Below are 26822 nucleotides of genomic sequence, written 5' to 3'. Positions count from 1 at the left end.
TTGGATAAATTTTGCCAAATTTTTTTTCATGCCGAAAATGAATATCCAGCCCACTTTATCAGATAATAAATGATCTTTCGACTATTGTTGAGTCTTAAAACTCTTTGTTCATCCTCTTTTTCCTCATTTGGTCGAGAAAATTTTTTGGGGCAAAGTGGCCACCCTCTCAAATGCGGTGAAAATCGATAATTGTCACTTCTGGTTAAATAGACGTTGTAAACATTGAAGGCCGCGATAAACCGAAAAGAAACGAGGCATAGTAGGTACCCTCCTTCGATGGGATGAAAAAAGAATTAGTCGGAATACTTTGATAAATTTTGCCATTACCAGTGGCAAAAGCCCGTTCTTATCGGGGGCAAATCGTGGGAAAACCGCCATTATCACGAGTCTGTCGTATCGCGAAAATCTAGTGAATAAGAAAAAAGAGATCATCAAAAAAGAAAAATTCTTGTCTGCGGTGGACGTTGCGTGTATTTTCTGCGATCAACTTTATTCGCATTCCTCCAAAGATTGAATTCGCTGCGAAGCATGCCTAAAATGGGCGCACACCTTGTGTGCAGGTGTTGATGAAGATGAAGTCCATTATAAGTACGATTTTTGTCAATTAAAATAAAATAGAGATTTATCAGTAATTCGCAAAATAATTCTCACTCTCTGCCTCAAATAGCTATCAATTTCTCAAAAAACATATAATTCTCACTGATCCTGTGCCCCGCCAGAAATCGGAATTGCGTGAGTGGCCACTTTGCCCCAGAATTCAAAAATGCCCCAAAAAAGTGGGTGGCCACTTTGCCCCATGTTCCCCTGTACAGTTAAATGATTTCCGAGTTGAAATTGCGACGCTTGTGGCTGCTGATAATGTTGAATTCTTCAGAAACAAAGTTTTGTGACAACGAACTCTGTAGCCAGTGCTCGAAACTATGAATTACAAATATCTTCAATCGTAGTTATGATTACCACACGGACTGACAGGTCACATGTCTCTACCACCATTGTGCACTTGATCTATCGTCACGCGAGATGGCTCGCGCTCGCTGGACGTTCTTGGTCGTTAAAACATGCTATAGTCTTTCATCGTCGTTCACGCGCGTTATCGTCGTCAGTGAGATTGGGCCGAGAAAAATCTACCAACGAGATTCTTATTGCATAAAGTGGCATGTGCGCCGAAGCAATATACCAGTGCAGCAGTTTTATCATCATTGATAAACAGGCAGTCGAAGGTTCCACTCGTCGATAACTATTGTGAGTTTTTATGCGCCATCAGATATTTAATTACAACATTAATTCCAGTCTCTTTACTTAGATTTCAGCTTTTTTCCCGGATCTGCTCGTGCAGAATTAGTGGTGGCGATATGGCCAGGATCAACAAATTATCGTTCATCTTGTTTCTCGTGATATTTATTTATCAGCAGCCGAGAGAAAGTTACGGTGCCAGAATTCTTGGTTTGTTTCCCCTGCAAGGCAAAAGCCACTTCGTTATGTGCGAAACTCTGATGAGAGCGCTGGCTGCCCGTGGTCATCAGGTCGACGTGGTCAGTCATTTTCCCTTGAAAAATCCACCGCCGAATTACCGAGATATCAGCCTCGCGGGCACTCTTCCTAACGTCGTCAACAATGTGACGTATGAGGAAAGCCAAAGGTTCGGGAGCGGCACCTTGAAAACATTATTCGAAGTAGGCGGAACGAACGTATGCAATTTACTTGCAACTCCGAAACTACGGGACCTTATTGAAAACCCTCCGACGGACCCACCTTACGACCTTGTTATCAATGAGGTGAGTTAATCAACGTATATCAAACGTTTCGACCTGGTGAGCTCAAAATTGAGCTCAGTCATTGATATTGGCCATTTTCGTTCCAATTCTCGCTATTTCAATTTCAATTTCAAGAGGAAGCAAATGTCTAGATTAGATTGCGATTACAAAAATCGATTAGACTATCAAACGAAAATATCAACGAAAACGTATTTAAACCTCAAAACGAATGGATGGAAAATTTTTATATTTTTGAATATATAAATGTGCATTTTCATTCTTGCATCAGTTACATAAAAGTAAACACTTTGGTATAATGTGAACATTGACTCTGTTCAACGTCCTCGAACATTCGAGTACTAGGAAAAGGGGGGAACCTATTATGTCAATTATAGCAGAAAACCGGTTTTTATAAGCAAACGAGTTTTCGTATGCTCTCACGTATCAGCATCACAGCTGCTGGAATGTCCGAAACCATTGTATGTTTCTCTGATTGTTAAGGTTGACTCAAGGACTTATTAATCATACGAAACATGTATACCAGACGTTCGTTGAAACGTGAAATGAATAATGTTCCGCTGACGATGTTAATTGCATGTTAATTGCTTGATGCGTTTGATTTTGTGTCCAGAACTACAGCTCTTTATCGGAAACAATATTCGTTAAATCATATTTCTAAAATTTGCACCGAATATCGATCTGTCGACGTAGATAAAGACTAGGGTGTGTCGAAAAAAATCGATATTTTTTTTTTCGGGCTCCACAAGCATTTTTCTTCTTATTATGCCAAACGATGAAGCTAGCAGAAAGGACAGCCCGAAATAAAATTATTTCGGCCGGCCCACCGCATACTTTAATTCTCCATAAGAATAACACGTGAAAAAAAAACTTCGGTGAACATTGTTCCATATCATCTTTAAAAAAAAATGCACAGATATTCTACTTACGTGTTTTTGTAGAGAATTGAATTCTCTACAAAAAAAGTCCTTAGAGTCATTGGCCTAGAACCAACCGTTCAATGGCTACAGCAGTTTGAAGTTTCTGACGTCACCTAGCCAGATTTCGCATGTATCATTTCCTATTTTCGAGGTCGCTCCCTTTAACGGTGCTGTTTAAATTGGGCTAAAGCCTATATTTTTTTATATTTAAAAAAAATTAAGACTGAAGCAGTTCGGCATTACGCCAACGTGTGCGCTTACAGCGCTCAAACGGTTCGATTATACGCCAACATGTAATTATAATAAGTTAATCAATTCAATTGTAAGCACGGGAAATAAATTGAACTGTTCTCTCTCTCTCTCTCTCTCTCTCTCTCTCTCTCTCTCTCTCTCTCTCTCTCTCTCTCTCTCTCTCTCTTTTCCTATGTATATTTGTATCTGTGCATTTGGTTTGGTTAATTAAATTTCATAATTTATTCAAACAAATAGTGAAAAGACAAGCAATTTATGTCGTTCGTTCAAACAAATGAGAACAGTATGTACCCGATATTTTTGCCTAGATAACGATCCTAGAAGATATTTTTGAAAAACTATACTTAAAAATAGTTTTCAGTCCAATTTAAACAGTACCATTAAAAGGAGCGACCTCGAAAATAGGGAATGATACATGCGAAATCTGGCTAGGTGACGTTAGAAACTTCAAACTGCTGTAATCGTTGAACGATTGGTTCTAGGCCAATGACTCTAACGACTTTTTTTGTAGGGAATTCAATTTTCTACAAAAATACGTCAGTAGAATATCTGTGCAATTTTTTTTACAGATGATATGGAACAATGTTCACCGAAGTTTTTTTTTCACGTGTTATTCTTACGGAAAATTGAAGTATGCGGTGGGCCGGCCGTAATAATTTTATTTTGAGCTGTCCTTTTGGCTAGCTTCATCGTTTGGCATAACAAGAAGAAAAATGCTTGTGGAGCCCAAAAAAGAAATATCGATTTTTTTCGACACACCCTAATAAAGACGATCATTCAACAGAACGATACCGCAGAATCTTTTTATTGAAGAAATAATTTGAAAAATTCATTGCAGATGTTCATAGCTGATTGTTATCTCGCATTTTCTCGTCACCTCAAAATCCCATTGATCGGAATGTCAACGAGCAAAGTGATGGATTGGATGAATCTACCTCTGGGCAATCCCTCGAGTACAGCTTATGTGCCCAGTATTTTTTCGGGATTTTCTCAACACATGAGTTTTTTCGAACGCCTCCAAAATACCGTTATTAGTGGTATTATAAAAATACAATACTGGTACTATATGTCCGAGCAATTGAGCTTGGTTGAGAAATACTTTGGAATAAAAGTTGACAGCATGAGTGAACTCTATAAAGATATCTCTGTCATGCTGGTCAATACCCATCCGAGCTTCGATTTCATTAGGCCACTGACGCCGGGAATTATCGAAGTTGGTGGTCTTCATGTGACCGATGGCCACGACGAGCTCTCAAAAGTAATTATACGAATTTTTAATTCAATTAAAACTGGACTCATTTATTTTACGGGTCATAATTTTGCTGGAATTCGATAACGGTCCGAACACTCTTTTTCCTATGATGAGCAAACGATATTTCAAGTCTCGATTCTTTATATCAAACAAAGAAAAGATAAATAAGAAAGAGAAGTTCTCGACTGTCCTAATAATACAGTGAATCTTGCCGGTTGCAACAGGACGTGAAAAAATGGCTCGATGACAGTAAAAATGGCTGCATTTATTTTTCATTCGGCTCGATGATTAAAATCGAGTCATTTCCAAAAGAAACCCTGAAAGCTTTCTACGAAACTTTCGAACGAATTGCACCGGTTCGTGTCCTCGTAAAGATTGCCAAAAAGGAGGAATTGCCAGCGGGTCTACCGAAAAATGTCATGACCGCTCCCTGGCTTCCCCAAACCAGGGTACTACGTAAGTTTCTTTCAACAACGCTCCAACACATTATTTCAATGTAACTATTTCTCGAAGTGGTATCAATTGCAAATTTAAAAAAAAATAAAAAAATCGGCGTACCTTCTAATCACGCAAGCATACGTTCATCAAGTGAAGGAGGAAAAAAGTGGGCGAATGACAAGTATGCGTGCGTGTGTGTTAATACCGTTTTAATGGATCGGCGCACAATGTTAGATCCGTGATTGAGCTAATGTTATCGCTATTTTTGCAGAGCACAAAAACGTCAAGGCATTCGTGACCCACGGAGGACTAGGTTCGACTCAGGAGGCCGTCACGTATGGAGTTCCTATGATTCATATACCAATTTTCGGTGACCAAAATTTGAATGCACGACTCTGTGCAAAAAAGAGAATTGGCGTCACGATGGATCATCGCAAAATAACGACCGATACGTTTACAGAAGCAATAAAAAAAATCCTCGATGACCCGATCTACAGGTACGCACATTTTCATTATCCGAACGAAATTCATCGAACGCAATTGAGAAATTGAGGTTTTTATATCTTTGATTTGTACAGCGACAATGCAAAACGAGTGTCAAAGCTATGGACCGATCGTCCAATGAGCGCAATCGACACCGCTATATTTTGGGTCGAATACACAATCAGAAATGGCAACGTACTGAGATCACCGGTAAGCGAATTGTCCTGGTGGCAAGTAGAATTGTTGGACGTCTACGTTTTCATTGCTTCCATCCTTTTAATCGCGCTATACTTCATCTACCGAGTTATCCGATTTATCTCTGGTCGAATATGCGCAAAATTATGTAAAAAATCAAATACTCATAGCTCTCAGAATGTCACGAAATCGAAGAAGAACAGATAATCGTAGCCACCATAGAAATAATGCGGTTTGTTGATTTATACTATTGTAATGGCAAAATGCCGGTGCATAATTCAAGTTAATAAATATTTTTCACTATTCAGTATATCCATGCGATTTAAATTGTAAAGAATCAACGAAAACGTCGCGTGTTTCAAAAACAAAGACGCGAAGCCTCCAACAATCGATCGATTTTGTTCCATGTATGAACAAAACGTATCGCATATGGATAAAACTGAAATTTCATATGAAACTTCCACCCCTTGAATACCAGTCGTATGCGAAGTTTTCCTTCTGAAGACAAACTTGCTTCAATAAGCCTTGGGGCCGATTTTCGGACTTGGCAATATTTTTATCTAGTCCCGCCCAGTGAATAGTGGTCCAAACAAAGAGGCCATTCGTTCTACCTCAAGACGTCCATCAATTCTCACCCTGATGGGCACTAGCTCGTTACCCTCTTTCGGTGGTTCGAATCACCCACACGTGTTATCTACATCAGGTTGCATTCAAATACGCAAAGCATTGAGGTGACTCATGTGTATAGAGTAATGTGTGCCGAGGCTGCATAACAGGATAAAAAATTCTGTCCAATTAGCAGTCAATAGAACAAGTCCGTTTAATTAAGTTCTCGACTGTCCTGCTGCCAAACTACAGTAATATACATATTCGGCTACTATTGAAATAATTCAAGATAACAGGGTTAAAGCCCTCAAATATTTTCTGTGTAATTTCGTAGAGGAAATTTGATATGAAGGAGGATCCATTGAAGTCGGCCTAAGTCGCGTCCAGAATTGGCAACCGCAAAATGTCAGGAATCAACAAGTTGACATCAATTCTTTTTTCGTACTGTTTAATTAATCAGCAAAGTGAAAGTGATTGTGCCCGAATTCTTGGACTGTTTCCACTGCAAGATGAAAGTCACTTCGTTATGTGTGAAGCTCTAACGAGAGCTCTAGCTGCCCAAGGTCATTGAGTCGACATGGTCAGTGATTTTCCTTTGAAAAATTCACCACCAAATTATCGAGATATCAGTCTAGCAATGTCAACAACTTGACGTTACAGGAGATTCAATCGTTTGGAATCGATCTTTTGCACAAAATTATTCACGTTGCTGGAACGCAAGTATGCAATCTCCTCGAAACTCCGAAATTACGTGAACTCATTGAAAACCCTCCGACAGTTCCACCTTACGATCTTGTCATTATGAGGTGAGTACACATAAACGTATTTTAACTTGCTTGCACCCGGACAGACACATAAAAATAATTCTGAAAACTGTATGAACATATTCTTTGGAATAAAAGTAAAGAGACTGCGATTATATATTTTGATAAGTGAAACAAATAAGTAGTATAGAAATCGCATCATCCCGGATTATTGCGGGTGTGATTTGGGTGTCGATCTCGCTTACGTTCGTTAGCACGGAAAAAGGATAATTTTGTCCAAACAACATTCCGTGTATTTTGCACGTCATAATCCGCTACAATGTATGAAGAAAATTTTTTTTTTCCTCCTTCTGTTTAGTTAGAAATCTGTCCAGTCATGAGTATTAAAATTGCTCAATAAAATGTAATGCAATAACAACATTCGAATAACAGAGCTCGATGCTTAGACGATGTTATCCTCATCCACCTTTCGGAATGAACTGAAATTTTTGTTGAAAATTTGTACTTACAAGGAACATCACTTTGGTGTCCCCCTCCGATTTTCTTGAAACTGCTGTATGTGAAAGAGCATTCGAAAGTAAGAGACACGTATTTTTTTTTATCGGCGGAAAAACGGTTTTAAGGGGTGAAACCACCCTTGAAAGTAAGGCATGTCAGGGGGTGATTTTGCAGTTTCACCAGCAAGCACTCAACTGATTTTGATAAAACCAAAACCAAAATGTTTCTTATCTGAAGTGATGAAAAGTTCACCCTGTGCACGAAAAAAAAAAAAAAAAACAGGGGGTTAACCACCCTTACATTCTTATATATCTCACGCCACAATAAAAAGGAACGAATATGAAGGAATGAAACGGGTTCTATTTCCATGAAAACATGAAAATAAAGTTCACGTGTTTTTGCATTTTTGCAAAATAGCAGTCTTAAGGGGGTGAACTACCCCTTTTTTGAATTTTCGTACCGTAGGTGGTTTATTTCTGTTTTACATGTTTTTGCTGATTCGAAATATTATAATAGTTTCGAATCAAGATTTTCTGACGTATCGAAGTCAATACAAGACTCTGAATGGGTGAATCTCCCCCACTCGATTTTCCTCTTTATTCGCTATTTCAAAATTTCTCCCTGCATTTCGTTCAATTTGGTTGCTCTGCATCGAAATTACAAATTTAATAATTTTAGGAACATATAAAACTCGTATTGACCTGGATGGTGTCGGTTTGGCGGGGGGGGGGGGAAGTTCTCACAACTACTTTTTCGGTGATCATAGAAAGCTTGTAAACTGCACGTAAATGAATAGGTACCATGCTACAGATAAAAATGCCTCTATAAAACACTTTCATAACTTTGGCGGAAAAATAGAGGCGTAGACATATGATCCCGGTGTTTGTGCTAGATAAAAATGTTATCAAGTAGTTATGATCACCTGATATTTTTGGCATTCTCACACACCGAATAACATTAGTCATTCCGAATATTCTTGAGTCATGCATCAGATAAAAACGTTATCAGGCATCGTGAGATTAATAAATATTTTTTTCTTTCGATACTTATTTTCGAAGGCGGTAACCATTAGCATTGTACTAGTGCATTTTTGAGTGAGCTCCAAATCGTGCGTGCTTTTTCTGTGCTTTTGGTGTATTGTGCCTACTACTTTTACCAGCATGAAAGTCAACCCAATCAACGTTATCAAATTGTTACTGGCTACATTTGAAGCTATGAACATTGCACAAACTCCTGTTAATAATGCAGAAATAGAGATGAAGGAGAATTTCGAAAAAATTTTAATCGATTCTATGCAAGATTACAACGGGATTGAGATGATACAGGAAGAAACTCTTGATTTTCAAGAACCATTTAAAGAGTTCGAAGCAATTGCTGTTGAAGATATGATATGGCAAAAGGATGATGATGTCGATTCCGACGCTTGTTCTGGTGACGATGAGCTGAGCTATGATTATAAAAAAAAAGCTGTTGAATATTGGAGATCTGGTAAAAAAAAGAATTACAGTGTTGAAACCGTCAAACAAAAATACAAATCTGTAAAATCCATACGGCAGTTACGACGCTGGGCACAACAACTGAACAAGGGTGGTACATATAAAGAAAAACTTGCTCGAATTTCTGAATACACATTACGGAATATGAAAACTGCTGTAGACGCGGGTGTCATTGTTCATGATATTGACCTTCGAAAGTGGGCTCTACAGGCACAGAAAGAAATAGGCCATGAAGATATACGATTCAAAGCTTCTCATAACTGGCTATGGAAATTTAAGAAATCGCATCGCATTGTTTCCAGAAAAATTAATAAATTTATAACGAGAAAAACTGTGGAGGAAGAAGCGCTTCTGCAAACAAATGCGGACAAATTTGTTCAAGATGTTAAATTACTAATAGAAAAGTATGGGTCAAGTAATGTATATAATTCGGACCAAAGCGGTTTTCAACTGGAAATCCATTCAGCACGAACTTTAGCGATGGAAGGATCGAAAAAAGTTGAATGCGTTGTACAATCAGTGTCTTCAACGACCCATAGCTACACGATTCAGCCAACAATAAATGCCAACGGGAAACTACTTTCTCCACTTTTCATAGTATTAAAGGAGGCAAAAGGTGAATTTGGACCGAGAGTAACGAACGAATTGTTTAAGCCAGATAACGTCATAGTAACAGCATCGAAATCTGGGAAACTTACTTCCGGTGCGTATTATCGTTAAGGGTGCATCAACTTTTTCCAAAATATAGTTATAAATATATAATTTGTTATATGTTTACAGATCATTTTAAAATTTGGATGGAAAAAGTTTTTTTTCCGAATGTTGGAAGTGACAATGTATTACTGATTGATTCCTGGAGTGGACACTGCCCCAAAGTTGTACGTGAAGCCACCCCTCATGATAAAAAAATCATCACAATGATTATCCCAAAAGGTACAACTGGAAAAATTCAACCGCTTGATGTATTTGGATTCAGGATATGGAAAAATTTTGTACGACATTTTTCAGATAGTGTTCTATTAGTGGATGCTGATATAAATTTACATTTGAGGAATAATATAATCAAACTGCAATCTTTGGCCCACAATCAATTGTCATCTCCACGCTATATCAATCTTTTCAAATATTCATGGTTTAAAAGTAATTATATTACGGAAAAACCGGAATATTTCGAAAATCCTGTTGATTTTGGGTTCGGTCAATCAAAAACACACTGTGAAATACCTGGTTGCAATAATATAGCGATTATAAAATGTGCATGGTGCAAAAAATCTTTGTGTTTGAAACATTTTTTTGATGAATATCATTATTGTACAACGTATGAGCCATAATTGCTGGAAATGATAGGTTTTATTATATTTTATTTCGATATATGTACTTATCTAATAAAATCCGATTCTATACTATGAGACGGTTAATGAATTGTTAATGTGTATTGAAGTTTCATTTAAAAAATGTTCGTTAGTAAACAAGATCAACAGCATAGACTTATTCAGACTTCAAAGTTGAATCGTAGTAAATATCAAATGGCTCCCCTCCTCCTTCCCTTGCCCGCCAAGATTGAGGTCAATACGATCATTATACGTTCCTAAAATTATTGAATTCGTAATTTCGATGCAGAGCAACCAAATTGAACGAAATGCAGGGAGAAATTTTGAAATAGCGAATAAAGAGGAAAATCGAGTGGGGGAGATTCACACTTTCAGAGTCTTGTATTGACTTTGATACCTCAGAAAATCTTGATTCGAAATTATTATAATATTTCGAATCAGCAAAAACATGTAAAACAGAAATAAGCCACATACAGTACGAAAATTCAAAAAAGGGGTAGTTTACCCCCTTAAGACTGCTATTTTGCAAAAATGCAAAAACATGTGAACTTTATTTTCATGTTTTCATGGAAATAGAACCCGTTTCATTCCATCATATTCGTTCCTTTTCATTGTGGCGTGAGAAATATAAGAATGTAAGGGTGGTTAACCCCCTGTTTTTTTTTTTTTTTTTCGTGCACAGGGTGAACTTTTCATCACTTCAGATAAGAAACATTTTGGTTTTGGTTTTATCAAAATCTGTTGAGTGCTTGCTGGTGAAACTGCAAAATCACCCCCTGACATGCCTTACTTTCAAGGGTGGTTTCACCCCTTAAAACCGTTTTTCCGCCGATAAAAAAAAATACGTGTCTCTTACTTTCGAATGCTCTTTCACATACAGCAGTTTCAAGAAAATCGGAGGGGGACACCAAAGTGATGTTCCTTGTTAGTACCTGTCGCTAAGCACAATTCGTATGATAATTTTTCTTATTATACATTCGCTCATAACAATTAATGCGATTGGCAAACACGTTACTTGACTTTTCATCGACTCGAATGATTTGCAAAATTTATTGCAGGTGCTAATAACTGGCTGTTGTCTAACATTTGCTCGTCACCTCAAAGTCCCATTAGTCGCTATCGGCACAAGCGATAAAGTGATGGATTGGATGGGTCTGCCTTCGAGGAACCCAACAAGCACGACATACGGTTCCATGACTGTAAATCACACGATAAAAAAACACCGACAAAATATCACTGACAAAAAATCAAACGACAAAATATCACGGTGAAAATATCACACCGATAAGAAATCACACACCAAAATATCACACGGACAGTATATCACCATTAGATTATTAAAGGTTTCAATTAAATTATTTTGGGTTTCAAACAAACCCAAACGGACAAACACATACATCCCTACACAAACAAAACCCAAACAAGCAAACACATACATCTCTACACAAACAAATATTAAGTCTCGATTAATTCGTGATATATTCGTGATTTGCCTCCATATAATATATCGATGCGATATTTTGTCGTGGTGATATATTCTCCGTGATATTTTTTCGTGTGATATTTTGACTGTGATACTTAGACGTGCTACCACGGCATACGTTCCCAGTGTCTTTTCTGATTTTTCTCAACAAATGAGTTTCTTCGAACGTCTTCAGAATACTGTGATTAGCGGCATTATGAAACTGCAATACGGGTACTTGACGTCCGCGCGATTGAGCATGGTTGAAAAACACTTTGGAAGGAAATTTAACAGCATAAGCGAGCTGAACGAAGATATTGCTGTCATGTTAGTAAACACTCATCCCAGTTTTGATTTTGTCAGGCCACTGACCCCGGGAATAAAAGTGGGTGGTCTCTACGTTACCGACAGCGATGAGCATCCTACAGAAGTAATTAGCCCTTATTTTTTTCGTTATATATTTCAAGTAAAAGTTGTCTGCTGCGTTGATTAATATGTCGACTCTCGTCGGTTCCGGCAGGAAATAAAAAAATGACTTGACAGCAGTGAACGTGGCTGCGTTTATTTGTAATTCTGCTCAATTATTAAAATCGAGTTATTTCCAAAACAAACGTTTGACTCTTTCTACGAAACTTTCGAACGAATCGCACCGGTTCGTATCCTTATGAAAGTAACCGAGAAGAAATTGCCAGCGGGTTTACCGAAAAATTTCTTTGGCCTCATCGTCGTTCCCCCAAACACGAGTACTGCGTAGCTTTTGATTGGCAATGTTTCCATACAGGTCCCCCGTCCAATGTATTCGAAAATAAAATGCGTTTCATACCTATGGATTTTGTGCATTTTGTTCAACGATCAGAGAAATAATTTTTTCTTTTTTCAGAACACAAAAACGTCAAGGCATTCGTGACCCACGGAGGCCTAGGCCATCGCGTATGAAGTTCCTATGATTCATATACCAATTTTCAGTGACCAAAATTTGAATGAACGACCACCCCTGTGTGAAAAGGAGAATTGGCGTCACGCTGGATCATCGCAAAATAACGACCGATACGTTTACAGAAGCAGTTAAAAAAATCCTCGATGATCCGATCTACAGGCGAGCACATTTTCACCATCCGAAGAAAGTTCACCCAAAGCAATTGAGAAATTATAGTTTTTATATCTTTGATTTCTACAGCGAGAATGCAAAACGAGTGTCAAAGTTATGAACCGATCGTCCAATGAGCGCAAATTACAGTGAAATCCAAAAAGAACGAATGATTGGAACTTCCATAATCGTCACTGCAGTACAAGCTGAATGAATAAAAAATAAGAGTGATTCCATCCCGCAGTTTATTCCACAAACAGAAGAACAAAATACTCCAAGTTTGAGAATTTTGGCACCAAGCTGATGAAAAATAATCGATTTCTGTAGTTTAAACGAATCGTTTAATTAATTCGATAAAATATCGATTATAGAGTTGCTCATCGGGTTATACAATTATCGGAATAAATTTCTCCTTCCGAGGTTCTACGTATCAAGAAACTCAATATTTTCACGGCTATTATGACCGTCATAATGAGGTGTAACATCATAATGAGTTGATCGAACCTCAAGTGCGCAAACGCAAAATCCCACACCCATTTTCCCATAGCTCGTTATTCCTGAAATATCCCAAGTACCTTCGCATCTGGAAAAATATTGTTGCCGCCACTCTGAGACTGTCCTCGAGCGGTGCCAAGCTTCGTCCGAAATATTTTCTCTAAACGTTACAGCGTCCAAAATATTTCAGGCTAATAGGTACATATTTTCACTTTGTATACACAAACGCTATTTCATACGATATTTATACGAATATAAGATAATCATGTGGAAAAACGAGCTTAGCCAGCAGCGCTCCCGAAAAAGCCTCAACATAAATGCTGCCTCGAAATATAAACGCACGTACGTCATATTTATATATCCCTACGAGGTATCCACAAAATCATGGATCAAACAGTCTGAGGTTCCCCCGTCAAATTGATCGATCCTTTATTCGAGGACTTTATCCATAAATAATTTCTAAAAATCCTTCGTGAACGCGTTTCAATGCGTTATCGAAATTACAACTTAATCTTCTATTTCCGGCAATTTCATTAATTTTAGGAAATTTCGTCACGCGCTAATTCGGTTCGAAGCTGAACCTCGGAAAATCAATAGTTATTTTCTTCGAAGCAGAACACTAATGATTCTTCCACGCGAGAGCAGGGGATGGTTAGCTCATAACGTAACGTTATCGATATTATTGTATCAGTATTTTCAAAGAATTACATATCGTTACTGGAAAATTCCATATTTATAGCATCGACGGAGATTTCGTCAATGTCCATGGCTGATAGAGCCTTCGTATATGGTCAGGCATGCAGATATGGCAACGCTGAGCTACTCAGCGAATTTTCTACCAATTGAACAATTCGCTATTATGCTTCAGGAGGGAAGGAAGGGGATACGAGACCGTCGAATGTCTATAATCGTTTGGGAGATTTCGCACGCACTTAGCCACACGAGCGACCTTGGATCTGCGGGTCGGTACGTTTCGTTCGTTCATCAAAAAAAGACACTTTTTTCCATATAATTACAAGGAAGCGGTACGAATGTTTTTCGATTTTTAGTACGAACACTCGGGTCTCAGTGTCAATATAGATGGACCATCAAATATTCAGGGGTAGAATCGCATAAATAAATTTTTTCCAAGGAATCATCGAAGAACGCGATCGTATAATCGTGAAAAGAATAAATTCAATTACGTCAAGAATCCGAATGAGTAGGTTGACATTGTATGGGAGTGTTCAAAGGATTCTATATAGCAATAAGAAGGAAGTAATAAAATAACTGACCTGATGGCGGAGTGGCGTTCTGAGCGAGTTGTTCCATGCATTCTTGTTGCCTTTCAAAGAGGATTCGTCGATGTTCCTCCTCCTGAAGATTGCTACCAATGGTAGTCGCATTCTGGCCCGGCATCTGCACAGCAACAAAGTAGTAGAAAACTTTAAACCCCTTTCTTTCGAGGGTAGTCAAACTGAAATAAGTTTCAACTTTTTTTCTATAACTTCGACTCTGACACACGACTTTAGCATATTTTTCAAATAAAAATCACTTTTAATTTCAGGAATGAGAGGGAGGGAAAAACAAAATGAAAATTAAATCAAATTTTACCGTGTCGTTCCGAAGACATCAACTTTTCCAGACCCCTTATATCCGAATCTCATATCACTGAAAACGAAAAAAGAAGTGTAGAAAAAAAATCTACGAAAAAATGGATAAATCGCGATACTTTAGCTAATTTATCAAAAAAAATAATCACTTTTACAAATCATTCATAAAAATAAATAACAAAATAAATGCGATTTCCTCGAGCTTGATCTCAGTCATCGATACGTTCAATTCCATTGTTTTCATTGTCATTTGAAAAAATGAATGAAAAAAGTCGTTGGTAAACATGTTTTTCTCGTTCCTGTCATACGACGTCCGCAATGCGCATCATTGTAACTAATGTTTGTGGAATAGCGTACGACAAACGATTAATAATCGTATCAAGAAAAATGAATAAAAGCAGAGGACACGGTGAGGAAGCTGAGGTCATGATCATAACAGACATCGTCGCAGGTAGCAACAAAAAATATCGCTTCGGGGTGTTCGAATATACGATTTCGAAAGATGAAATTCCTTTGAGAACAAACGGCAATTCTGGTGCCCCGGGGATCGTAGTAGTCAGACAAAGAAAGCATAATTATTGGCATTTCGTATGGTCATCTTCGTACGGAAATGCGAGCTCGCAAGATTTAGTATAATTAAATAAGTTGCATAAGCAGCGATTAATATAATTGGAAATTAATAACAGCCAAACGTACTTGGTACGGGAATATCCAATGAATTTCTACGCGTGTTATAATTGTCGCACGAGAAGCATTGAACAACCAACTGTTCGTGGACGAGACTGATGGCAATATCCCGGCGGTACTGCTGCGAATGCCGTAAATTGCATTCGATACAGCAATAATCATCGATTTCATAGAACCGACGTCAAGGTAATGCATTGATCGTTAGGGAAAAAAATGCATTTGAAAAACGCATTAACACAAGCTCGCGCGCACTCGCTTTCGTGTGCTCGAAGTAAGCACACCTGCGGACATATATCAGGCTTTTCTAGGCTTTTCTCTGACTATGCATAACTATATAAGTATATTTATTTAGTAAAGTAGATGGATATTGGAGAAGAAAGTGTATTGCGACGATGCATCGTTCCTATTAACGCTGCACCTATTAACCTGGACATCGACACGAGGAAAAATTTCAATATCGATATTTTGTGACAATATCGTGAATCGTAAAAATCACATAAATACCGGCGCAACGTTCCAACAAATTCATTCGCTTAGATATCTCATATCATATATCGAGGCGAAACGAACAAGAAAAGCAGTAGCAGAACTCGTTGAGATGATAATGGAAACGTCAACGTAGCTTTATACTTTAATCTCTATGTAGGAACTTTTACTCCTGTCTTTCGTTATACATGTATTATTTATGCAAACGAGATGTATGCAAAGTGGAGAACAGAATTAACGAGCGTTCCTGCGTGTCACAAGTTTCAATACATATAGAGAGAGAGAGAGCGTTGCATGGAATTATTATTTCCATTAAAAATATTGCCACGATATATCACAAATTTGATGAAATATATCTAGAGCGTACAGCTTTTCTAGAGAAATATATCGATTTTTCCACAAACGTGATTCATTTCTTCAAATGATTTATTCGCATCAATCGAATGTTTGTAACGCAATATTTTCCACAAGCTACCAGGATAAAAACGAAGGATCATTAAACTGTGGCAGCTTATCGTTTCACGTTCATGCTACTTGGCCAATTACATTTTTCCCAGGGTGTAGAATCAATACGGCGATAATGCACAGGAAAGCAATACCAATTATCCGACTCCCAGTGAGTTCCGGTTTATAGTGAGATAGAACATAATTATCTATGATTTTATTATCCATCTTGATCTATAAAAATTCACTCGAAAAAATGTATCACTAGAAAAGTTTCGATGAATCCCCTGCCCGGTGGAAACTAACGAACGTGCGATAGCTTCATCCATGATTACTCTTCGACTCTCATTCTCTGTGCCATCATAAAAGCTCGACCCTGATAGGATATAATGAAATATCTCTTATAATCCCGAACGTTTATGTAAAAATCGATGCATCAACGATCCAGACAATGTTACGCACACTCAGTCTTTTTATGATTTTATTATCTATTATACTTTGTTATAAGCGTATCATCTGCACTTTCGAGACACATTTTTATCTGGTCAACTCTGGCGCGGTTTATACCGGAGTGGAAAAAAAGATGCAGAGAGAAAAGGAAATGCATGAAACTCTTTATTCACCAAATTTTAGTCTCGACTTGAGTCGAGCAATAATACGTTATCGCAGGTTAGCATTAGAACAATTTTATAGGGCATTTCGTGTCAAAAGATTACTTAATTCCCGTATCATTCAAGTACGAGAACGAGTAATGAGTTTCAAGTCCATAAAGATGAAACTGTAGAGAGTAAGAGCTCAAAATGTGTACGGAAATTGTAACTCAACTATGGTGCATTGCCCTATTTAAGATCGTGCAAACCTCGTGAGGTGAATTACAAGGGTAAACTTAGGAAAGCGGAGGGAAAGGTAACGTGAAAAAGTGACATGCGAGTCGAGGCTGCTTATTAAAGCTCGGAATGTAGGTATCGGTAATTACAAAATTCGTTATTTCCTTCTCTGAATAAAATATATATCACGCTGGCTCATTCGTTTCACAGTTTTTTTTCGGTCGGAACTCATGCGACGTTGTCATTAATTTAATTATAGTGCGTAAGAGGTTCATTGCCAAGCTTGGATTCGAAGAAATGATTATTTCACATTAAAAGAAAAAAATTGAACTGCTTCCATTTGTATGATTTCACGAAACTCCCTCGAATATAGGTCAGAGGCTTTGGCTTCGAAAATTTAGTATTTCGGGTGTCAAGTTTTTTTACACTAACAGTCACTAAATATTGAAATGGCCGTTTATAACGACGCTGAAGTTTGCAACATTGGACTCCAACGAAATGGACAAAATAAAAACATTTGTAATTCGCCAATTTTTGATTTCACAAAGTATCGGTGCAGCTTGAAAGCCTACGAATTGCAAATTCGGCAGGAAACGAAATTGGAGAATTGTTGGAATTATTGAAGGGTCTCTTTAAATCATTTCGTTGGACTCGAACATTGCAAACTTCAGCGTCATCCATTTATAACCACAAAAGTGAGAATGTTTTTTTTTTTTTCAATATCCCAACACTCTTCGCGAGTACTTTTCATGAATGAGCAGGGTAGAGATCATTTTTATAAATTTAGTATCAATTTCTTAAGCCATTATTGATCCCAAGCGTTGATAGCCCTTGAAGACCAGACCCCTCGAATTCGGTACAAGTTTTCCGAGGATTGTAACGCCGGTATTTTTCGAATGAACGGGAGAAGGCAAAATCGTTACCGAAGAGATCGAGGGGCGTCTCACCAGAAAGGGGAAACCGTTTTCTCCCTCGTTCAATCAAGATTTTACGATATAGCTGTATATACGTGGCCCTATTCTTATCGAGCATCGCTCGTGAGAGTTCGTTATTCTTCGAGCTGATATTTGTCAGCTTGAGGTCAAGAAAAATTGAACTGTCAATTAAGAGTATTATAACGAGCGGTAACGAACGATATCGATCGGTTCGTGATATGCCGCGGATGGCCTCGCGACGGAGCTACTGCAAACGTACGTCGATCGAAGATTCTCAACTTGTTGGAAATTTCGCAGCATTCATATCGAATGAATTCATAGCTTTTTGGAACGCGTTAAAAAGATAATTGGTTGAGAACGGGATGGAAAATTGAAGATGAGTGATTTTCCAAGCTCCGCGTCAACACTGCCGAGAAAATAATTCAGCGGAGCCAACTGGTATGCTTCCTTGGAAGCACAGATATACGTATATATTTGAGCGTGCCTCGATCCCTTTAAAGTTACCCCATTCTCGTTCTTCTTTCATACTTTTTCGTACCCTCATTTTCCAAGCTGGTAGTCCAATTTCCGTAGCAACCGCCAACGTCGTTTTACCTTGCGGACACACGTTCGTACTATATACCGGCCGCTGTTCACGCAGACACAAAGCTGCACACACACACACATACAGTTCCAGTATCTTATCGCCCGAAAGACATCACTCTCAGGCGTTGAGCTACCTGATAAAAAGTTGCTTTTTCATACGATCGCGATCGCGACCGAATTATTCCGGAAGTGAAAATGTCAGTGTGTATAAACGAACAAAATATCAGTATATAGTCGGTGAAAAGATGAAAATAAATAAGAATTTATGACGATCAAGAGTCAGATTAATTTAAGATAAGAGGCTGAACGTGGCGCAGTGTGTAACCGTGATCGGACCTTTGTAATTAGAAAATTGATATTGGGGGGTGTGTCGGAGAGGTCTCTACGCAGGCACATTCCGATGACGAAAAGTTTTCGTGTCACGCACCATAAAATTTCACCCAAGAGATTGTGCTAGTGTTTAAAGTGCGTCCTTCGAATGTTGGCACAACTCCAAGTCCATAAAGATTTTAACACAACATAAAATTCGTTCATCGATCAGTTCAAGATGACGCGTTGAAAATGGAGTCAGAATGAATAACGGGCCAGAATTGTAAAGGAATTGTCACGTGCCCTAAAAAACACGTGACAAAACGCTTCGGGGTTCGCCAAGAAAAATTCAATTTCAATCGATTTTTCAAGAATTTATTTCTTTTCACGACAAAAAATAGCTTCCGAAATGTTCGGTGTAATTTCTCAAGGGTAGAGGTGGGTCTCCGCAGCCAACAGAGCGGAATATTACACGGGAACAGCTCCCATGAAAAGTGAAAGCTGGATTTGAGCTTATGACTAAAAGTCGAAGATTGGCAAAGTTCGTTTTCTTTTTGGGATCAAACGTATAACAAGAAAGATAGAAGAAACGGAAGGAAAATGGAAGTGGCAGCTCAAGTGAAGCACGCTACTTTCGCATCCCACTCCATTTCACTAGGAAATATCTACCTACTATATACGTGGATATAACAAAAATCTGCTCGAGCTTCAATTTCGTCCCAAGTCCTGCTGTAACCATCGCGAGAGCAAGGTTCGCTAATCTTTTTGGGTGTTCCATTAAATATCTTTTTTGGTCTTCGCCATCTCCACGAGAATAACCAACGCAGTCGCCTTAATGAAAATACCAGCATGACAAAATTCACTTATTTCTGAGAAGATTGATACGGGCAAGCAGATAATGCCGAGAGATCATAATTTAAGGTAAAAGCATTGTTGCTTCAAAAGTCATTTACCCAATTGAGAGTGGTGGAAGGATGCCCAACAATTGAGAGCATATCCCCTCAAATCCCATTTGTATTCCCAGTAGCTCTCGAAATAATCTACGGGGAACCCGTGGACGTAAAATACCATTGAAATAATTTTCGATCGCTTCTCATATACGTACGAATATACGCGTGAATAAGCTGTTTCATTATAGTTTTGTTACAAGAAAAAATTCAATTAAAGGATGAAACATCAATGAGCCAGCCGCTATAAATCAGTCCGATAGCACTCCTCGTTTCCGCGACGATTTCATGAAAGATCATACCATAAAGGATGGAGTACGAGGTGGTGAAGGACGGAGTAGCAGTCACCGTGCTGGCCACACAGCTGAACTCAAGCTGTGGGGCGGTAAAAGTTTCGAGAATGGTTATACCACGGTAATGTTTACCGCATATGTGCCTTCCATTTATTTTCGTCTTGAGGACGAGACAGCGAAAGTGCTTCTGAAGCTATAGAGAGCGAGATCCGAGAGGAAGGGTTCCAATGGCAGGAGCGTCTGTGCCGGTGCGGTTATTCGCGCGCTCATCCCCGTAAATTTATTTCACGAAAGCGCCGCCCCTCTTTAGGGCTGGTTTATCCGTCTCTGCAGATTCCGAGATCTTGAGAAAAATGTAGCGAAAGGAAAGCAGCACTACCGAAAATCCTACGTATTCGAAGAAAAAACCACTTGTCCCGTTCATCACCAGACGAATTTCTGGCGAATATATATATATAGCAAAAGAGATTACCCGACTTGAGCGTATTATTTGAGCATTTAATCCTTCATCCAAAGATCCAAATGAACTCGGAGCGATCGATTATCGTTCGATCGCTGTCAAAATGCTTATAAGATTTGTCTTCAAGGTTCCCTCGATCACCCGTTCATGCAATTATATGCTACACACGTTTTCATCTGACTGAAAATTAATTGCCGCATTAGCGAAAAAAAACGTTCCTCTGAAATAAAGCTAAAGCATTGCTGTCGGAGTCGGATTCGGAAGGAAAAGGTTGAAATCTAAATCACTCCTCGGGCAGACGATGTGAATAACTAAAAGTTCTAGGCGTGGCCAGGCTCTCGAGGTCTATTCCCTAAGGAGTTTTCCTACACCGAAGCTGAGATGGCAGTATGTTGAACAAACGTTGAACAAAAGTGTATGTAGCAAGGTATACTATATGGGATATCCATTGTACTCTCACATTCTTTGTGAAAGACCACAAAGTAGGTCGAATTCTTCAGCTAACAAGAGTGGGTTAATACTGACGTTTCTTCACGGTTTATAAGCAGATTCAAGCTGGACGATCTTACGGGATGGAGGAGGTTGCGGTAAAAGCCTCCGAGAATCCTCTCGGAGCTATCGAGAAAATTGTACTCATCAATTATTATTTCGAATTCAGACTTTGTTCTTGAAAAGTCAAAAAGGAAAGAATCACTCGGGCCGAGCTCGTGGCTTCATCGTGGCATGGAATAAACTTCCTAAGGACCTTAATTTTCTTCAAACATGAAATATATGAGATTTGAAAGAAAAATCATTTTGTGGGTGAACTGAAATTTCAACATCGGATTTTCGATGCACGTAATCAAAGCTTGTTGAATATAATGCGTTACAATTTTCCGCAGTTTGACAAACGTGCTATCGAGAAAATAGCTAGTGACGACTACGAATGAAATATGAAACACTCCATTATTTTCAGGAGTTAGTTTTATACAAGATTTCGACTTAATAGCAAACGCGTAATGTTATGTGCATATAATTTTACTTTTTACATGTTCGAGCCATCGATTATACATCCCATTGATGGATGAGAGGAAGTTTTGTGCACATCGATCACGTACTTTCGAGTTTCACGACACCCAGAGCTACGGCTACACAATTTAGTGCGGATACGAATGTAATAGACGCACAAGCTGATACTGCTCGTGTCAAAGGGCACTCGTGAAACCCACCGCGTGTCAAAGTAAGGAGTGGCAATAAATAAGTGCGAGAGGAAAAGAGCTCCGATGCAATCGTGTTCATCGGAACTTTGCAGATTTCTCTCCGTTGAACTAACTCGAAACTGCCATGATGAAAAACTCCGCACACACCGTTTCATTTTTCACGCGATTTATTTCGTAGAAAACCATTTATTCAGTTTATCGATGGAAAATAAGATTTTCGTTCGACAAAACTATTGTCAATTTGTCTTTATATTTACCCTACATTTGTATGGATCTTTTTATTATTACAATTGAAGTTTCCCGCCATACTGCATCTTCAATAGCACACTGGCAAACACAAGTATAAGTACAAATGAGACTGCAGATACCTTAGAAATGCTAAAGTTTGAGGATATATAGAAAAGAGTTTGAAGGAACGAATGAAGGAGTTATTTGAAGAACTATCACATTCCATACGGTTTTGAAGGACGATCGAGAAGCACTTTTGATGCGTCAACCAAGAAACGTTGATGGACTGATGTTGATCGCGTTCTTCTTCCGAGACCCCGATGCTCACCCCATTATATTCCATTTATATTAAAGCACGCGTATACGATCGATTACTCTACAACACCCTGGTGGACAGCGAAATGGTATTTGTCACGGTTCGGTTCGGGCAGTCTGAACTCAACGTTTCCCATGAGGATCAGCTGGGGGATGAGTAAAAAGTGGGAAAATCTTGCTTAACCCGTGGACACCACACTGATGCAAATTTGCACTCACAAAAGTTTCAAGTGTCTAAAACATCAAAATTTCTTTCTTCAATTTCGCCATTTTTCTATAATAAAACTGGTTGCCCCTCAAAAGTCTCGTAAGATCGATTCCATACGTTCGTGGATGAAATAAAAAGTTTTGAAATGTCAAAGTGCAAATTTGCACCAGTGTGGTGAGGGTGTGACCTCAAAGGGAGTGTGGCGTCTACGGGTTAAAGAAATAATCCTTTTTTTCTCATTTGGCTGATCTGCCGATAAACTGCAATCGACTTCGTACTGAAAATCCATTTCGCGTCTTCGAACATTGGAGAAAAAAATGAAAGAACGATTTTCAATCATTCATCCCTTACTGATTTTGCACAAACGAGTATGCGGCGATTCGTCCGTCATCCTATACGAGGATTAACGGAATAGCCCCGGAGCTTTTCCTTTTGTATCTTTCAGAATGGATCGCCCCTCGTTTGTCGACACACATAGCCGCCCTTATTTTTTCTATACAGATTGCTACTATCCCTCCCATAGCAAGAAAGTCGAAAAACGACATGAGCAATCTTGAACACATTTCGGAAATCTTTCCAACTAGTGTTCGTGTCACTCAGAAGTGCATTTCTCAATGGTGGCCAAACATTTATAGACATCTATTTGGATAACGTATATATACACACGCGCGCTGTCTCATCTTGTCATTCGGTTGATCCGATGGCTGGAAACATTAGTTCTTTTATGCGACTATGTCTGAATAGTCCCTGAGGAAAGCGTCATCGATTTCCATCACAACCCCTCTTCGCTTCAAAGAATTTCAAACCCGTGATTACACTCAGCGAGAAAAAGAGAACGAGGGGAAGGAACTGCGCGCATCTCAGACGAGATAAAAATTTCTAATAAAATTCAAGTTTATCGATAAGTGCGTGTTGAATCATAACAGTAAAGTTGTTGCTCTCGCGACCGGCTCTAAGGAGTTTTGACGCCATCAATAGAAATCGGATATTTGAGATACAACATTTTTATGAAGCTTTTCATACTTACAATGTTTTATACTATTTTCTAATTCAAAACAAAAACGATACAACGGATCGATTCTGCGCTTACAGCTACTCGCAAAATGTCAAAAATTCGATAACTTGGTTGCTCTTCGAGGGTACAAACTTTGAGATAAGGGAAAGCATAGAAAATGCAATAAATCCCTTAACCCTTAGTGAGCGAGCACCTTCGCAGCGAGACATTTCGTGCACATGGGGTCACTCTGACCCCAGGTCATTTTTGACATCGAATATTTCGGTAACTATGCGCTTTTCGGAATAATCGGAATAAAAGGTTTAGTCACTTTTTGCAATGAATTGATCCAACTTTAAGGCTGCAAAGTCGCATTTCCAAAGAAATCTTTTTCCATTGTTTTACAGACAAGGTTGTTTTACAGAGTTTTACAGACAAGGGTCCATGCTTTAAGGGAAAAATAGTCCACTTTGTAACCGTTCCAAAAATTGTATTTATTTTGCTCCATACTTTTAGAGAGGGGATAACGATTTCTTAATATTGGGGGTTTTACTTATGAGATGCTCATCTGTAAATGCTATTCATGTGAGAAAAAAATTTGGGGTCAACCTGACCCCAAAGATGCACATTAAGGGTTAAAAAAGGTACTCAAAATGACGATGCCACATATTAAACCCGATGCATAAAATTTCCATTTCGTAATAAAAATTCAACAAAAAGTTGTATCTGTTTTCTTCGTTTTTATTGATAAACTAGTGCAGAATCCTCATAAATTTAAACGAAATGTACGAACATCGAATTTTTCAATTATCACACCAATTTGAAAGATGTTTACAGCAAGTGATTTTCCGGAGTAACGTTTGATCGAAATTTTATCAGAACCTTCCGCATTTGACAATATTCAACCCTCTTCCACGTAAATTCCAAGTCGTCAAACGGACAGAAGCCAGAGTGACAGGGATACAGACACACGAGTGGCGTTACAACCAATGAGAAAAGTGTCGTACCGTGAAATTGAAGGCCTAAAGGAAATGACTCCTTCCATTGTATCGCTCGACTCGTATTTATAAGTCATAGCCTGCTCTCCGCATTTTCTCCGTTATTACTTAATCATGATTTTATACACGCCTTCCAAAAAGTCCATGTTGATGACTCGTTGGTCGATACAGGGCTTGAGAACAACGATCGAATTAATTTTTCAATCGTTTTAAAAGTCGATAAATTTTTCTTCTGCGATGAACGTCAATATCAGCGGTGAACTGGCTTACTATAGTACAAAATTGTACTTTCCTACGAGCCTCGCGAGCTCGATATTTCCTCTTCAAAGCTTACCCAAAGCGTCGTATTGCTTCGCAAAACGAGAAATTCAGTATTACTCATTACTCATGAATAAATCCGGATATAATAGTTGTAAAATTACTGACCCGATTCATCTACTTTCCGTATTAAGCATGAGACAAAACAGCCATTTACGACGCTTATGTCACCAGAGTATAACGAAACTTTATTGTACACCGATAAATCTGTGAAGCTTTGCGCAGTTTACGCGTTCACGAAATATATTTACAGGGTGAAATAACCTCTTCACGAATTATCGAAATAATGGTGATACGCTTGTGAGCCACGAACGACACGAGGGTTTTCCAGTTCTCACAATTTCTTGCTGCTGCTTGTGTGAACTTTCTATACGTTTGATAATCGCGCGTTACACGCGACTCAGTGCATCAACAGGGGGATGATGATAGGTCATGCATAATTACGATACAATTGTTCTTCACGCGAAACAAGAGCCGGGCTTCTAAAAATTCACGTCCCGACTCCACTGGAATTTTCATGTTCCCTCGAGCCTTTCCTAAACCCAATCTAAAGTGCGCTGAGAAATACGATAAATCAAGTAGAGCGACGAGTTGATGAAGTGGATAGTAAAGAACGCGGAAGGAAAAGACGTAGGCCAACTGCTGCGAGCCTCCCTTCACTTCTAGCTGCTTCCACCCGGGGAGGCTTCTCCGATCGCCCTCTTTTCGCCCCTTGTTCAAAGCCTTTCGCGTTGATCGACGACGAGAGAATAGTTTGTGCGATTCTCCATCCAACTTTCCTTTTTTTCGGCTCATCCTCGAAAACTCTACACACACTCCTCTTTTTTCTTCGTTATTTTATTCCAGCAGTAAGTACCCCGTAATAATTCCCCATGGCCGTAATCTATGCTCGTGCGCGCTTATGCGTATTTGCGTCTGAGAGTTGTAAAGGGCCGTCCCTTCTCGAATTCGTGCTCCTGAGAAGAGTATATTTCGATGAAAGAGCGCCACACCCCAGTGTGTTCTCGATTCATCGTAACGTATGTGCTCTACCGTACTCGCGAGCTAACTCCGAATCTAACCGACTCATTCGTACTAATTAACCCGACTCGATATAGCTAACGATCTTCCCCATGCTTAAAACGTAAGATTACGAGAAGAAGAAAAACGTGTTTGCCAATCGGTGCGTACTTCAGCCTGACAATTAATTATGCCAACGAATGCATCACTGAAGTAAAACTTGAACGTCTTATTAAAAATATCAATTGATCGAAGCAGCTCGTTGGTTATTCTTTGCTCGATTCAGTACATTGAAAATGAACAGCGTACCCTCGTAAATCGAGCGTTATGCGAGAGAAAGTGTTTTCCAGCATCGAAAAAGGTGGAAAAAAAATTTTGGCATTTCGACAATTCTTACCACCTGAATGAGAAAAAAGATAAGACAGAAGTTAGTTTGAGCAGACACAGCACATTTGCACGTCAGACTCGATAGCTCGTGGTACGAAAGGAGGGAGGCCTTCTTCTCCCTGCTAAGGCCTTCGGTGAGTTCTGATCACCATTCGGCCCGTCTATTTCCGCAATTTCCGCAAGAAAAAGTGGTCCCCGGGCCGGTCGTTAAGTATATATGTGAGGGCGTGTCTGGCACGCGACCTCTCCTATCCTCACGAGGGAAACGACCAACAATTTTCTGGCAATAAGTCGCCGATCTTAGGCACGCACGCTGTTACACATCGGCAACAAAAACGAGTCTCGTGAGAATTTTTCCCGACTATATCGAAAATTAGGACTTCCGAAGGTTCTTTTGGCTTAGGATTTATCATTTCACTTTTTGTGAGTATCTAAGAGCATTATCGTTAATGGATTTTATTCATTGATGCTCCTTCGCGATGGCGGATGCGACAGCTTTTTTTATCAATTTTCCATCGGACGATGATCGTTTGACATTCACTTTTATTGCATTTGCTTAT

At 38.9% G+C, this 26822-nt stretch overlaps 2 protein-coding genes and 1 long non-coding RNA gene across 9 annotated transcripts in view; 2 read left to right on the top strand and 1 right to left on the bottom strand.

Annotated features, from left to right (window-relative positions):
- The window catches only part of Dh31-R (Diuretic hormone 31 Receptor), a 111707-nt gene that overhangs the window by 58612 nt on the left and 26273 nt on the right, over positions 1-26822 (bottom strand). For 4 of the 6 annotated variants that reach the window (XM_043412738.1, XM_043412737.1, XM_043412743.1 and 1 more), the window contains exon 3: positions 14326-14449. In XM_043412738.1, coding sequence (XP_043268673.1) covers positions 14326-14449 — 124 coding nt within the window. Of the gene's footprint in view, positions 1-14325; positions 14450-14644; positions 14702-15339; positions 15453-26822 lie in introns of those variants that run through there. The other 2 variants (XM_043412742.1, XM_043412741.1) reach the window with 2 other exon arrangements.
- Positions 1017-5622, top strand: LOC122406908 (UDP-glucosyltransferase 2-like). 2 transcript variants are annotated; one of them, XM_043412728.1, is made up of 6 exons: positions 1017-1242; positions 1304-1775; positions 3783-4202; positions 4421-4652; positions 4906-5131; positions 5213-5622. In XM_043412728.1, exons 2-6 carry the CDS (start codon positions 1353-1355, stop codon positions 5517-5519), a joined length of 1608 nt encoding a protein of 535 aa, XP_043268663.1. In that variant the 5' UTR covers positions 1017-1242; positions 1304-1352; the 3' UTR covers positions 5520-5622. The 2 variants fall into 2 exon arrangements, with proteins under 2 accessions (XP_043268663.1, XP_043268662.1); XM_043412727.1 differs by having other exon boundaries at positions 1291-1775.
- Positions 11688-12994, top strand: LOC122406923 (uncharacterized). Its single transcript, XR_006260108.1, has 2 exons — positions 11688-11796; positions 12350-12994. It is a non-coding gene; the product is annotated as an uncharacterized lncRNA (long non-coding RNA).

The sequence above is a fragment of the Venturia canescens genome, chromosome 2, assembly GCF_019457755.1.
Source record: "Venturia canescens isolate UGA chromosome 2, ASM1945775v1, whole genome shotgun sequence".
Classification (NCBI taxonomy): domain Eukaryota; kingdom Metazoa; phylum Arthropoda; class Insecta; order Hymenoptera; family Ichneumonidae; genus Venturia; species Venturia canescens.
This window is presented reverse-complemented; position numbering and strand designations above follow the sequence as displayed.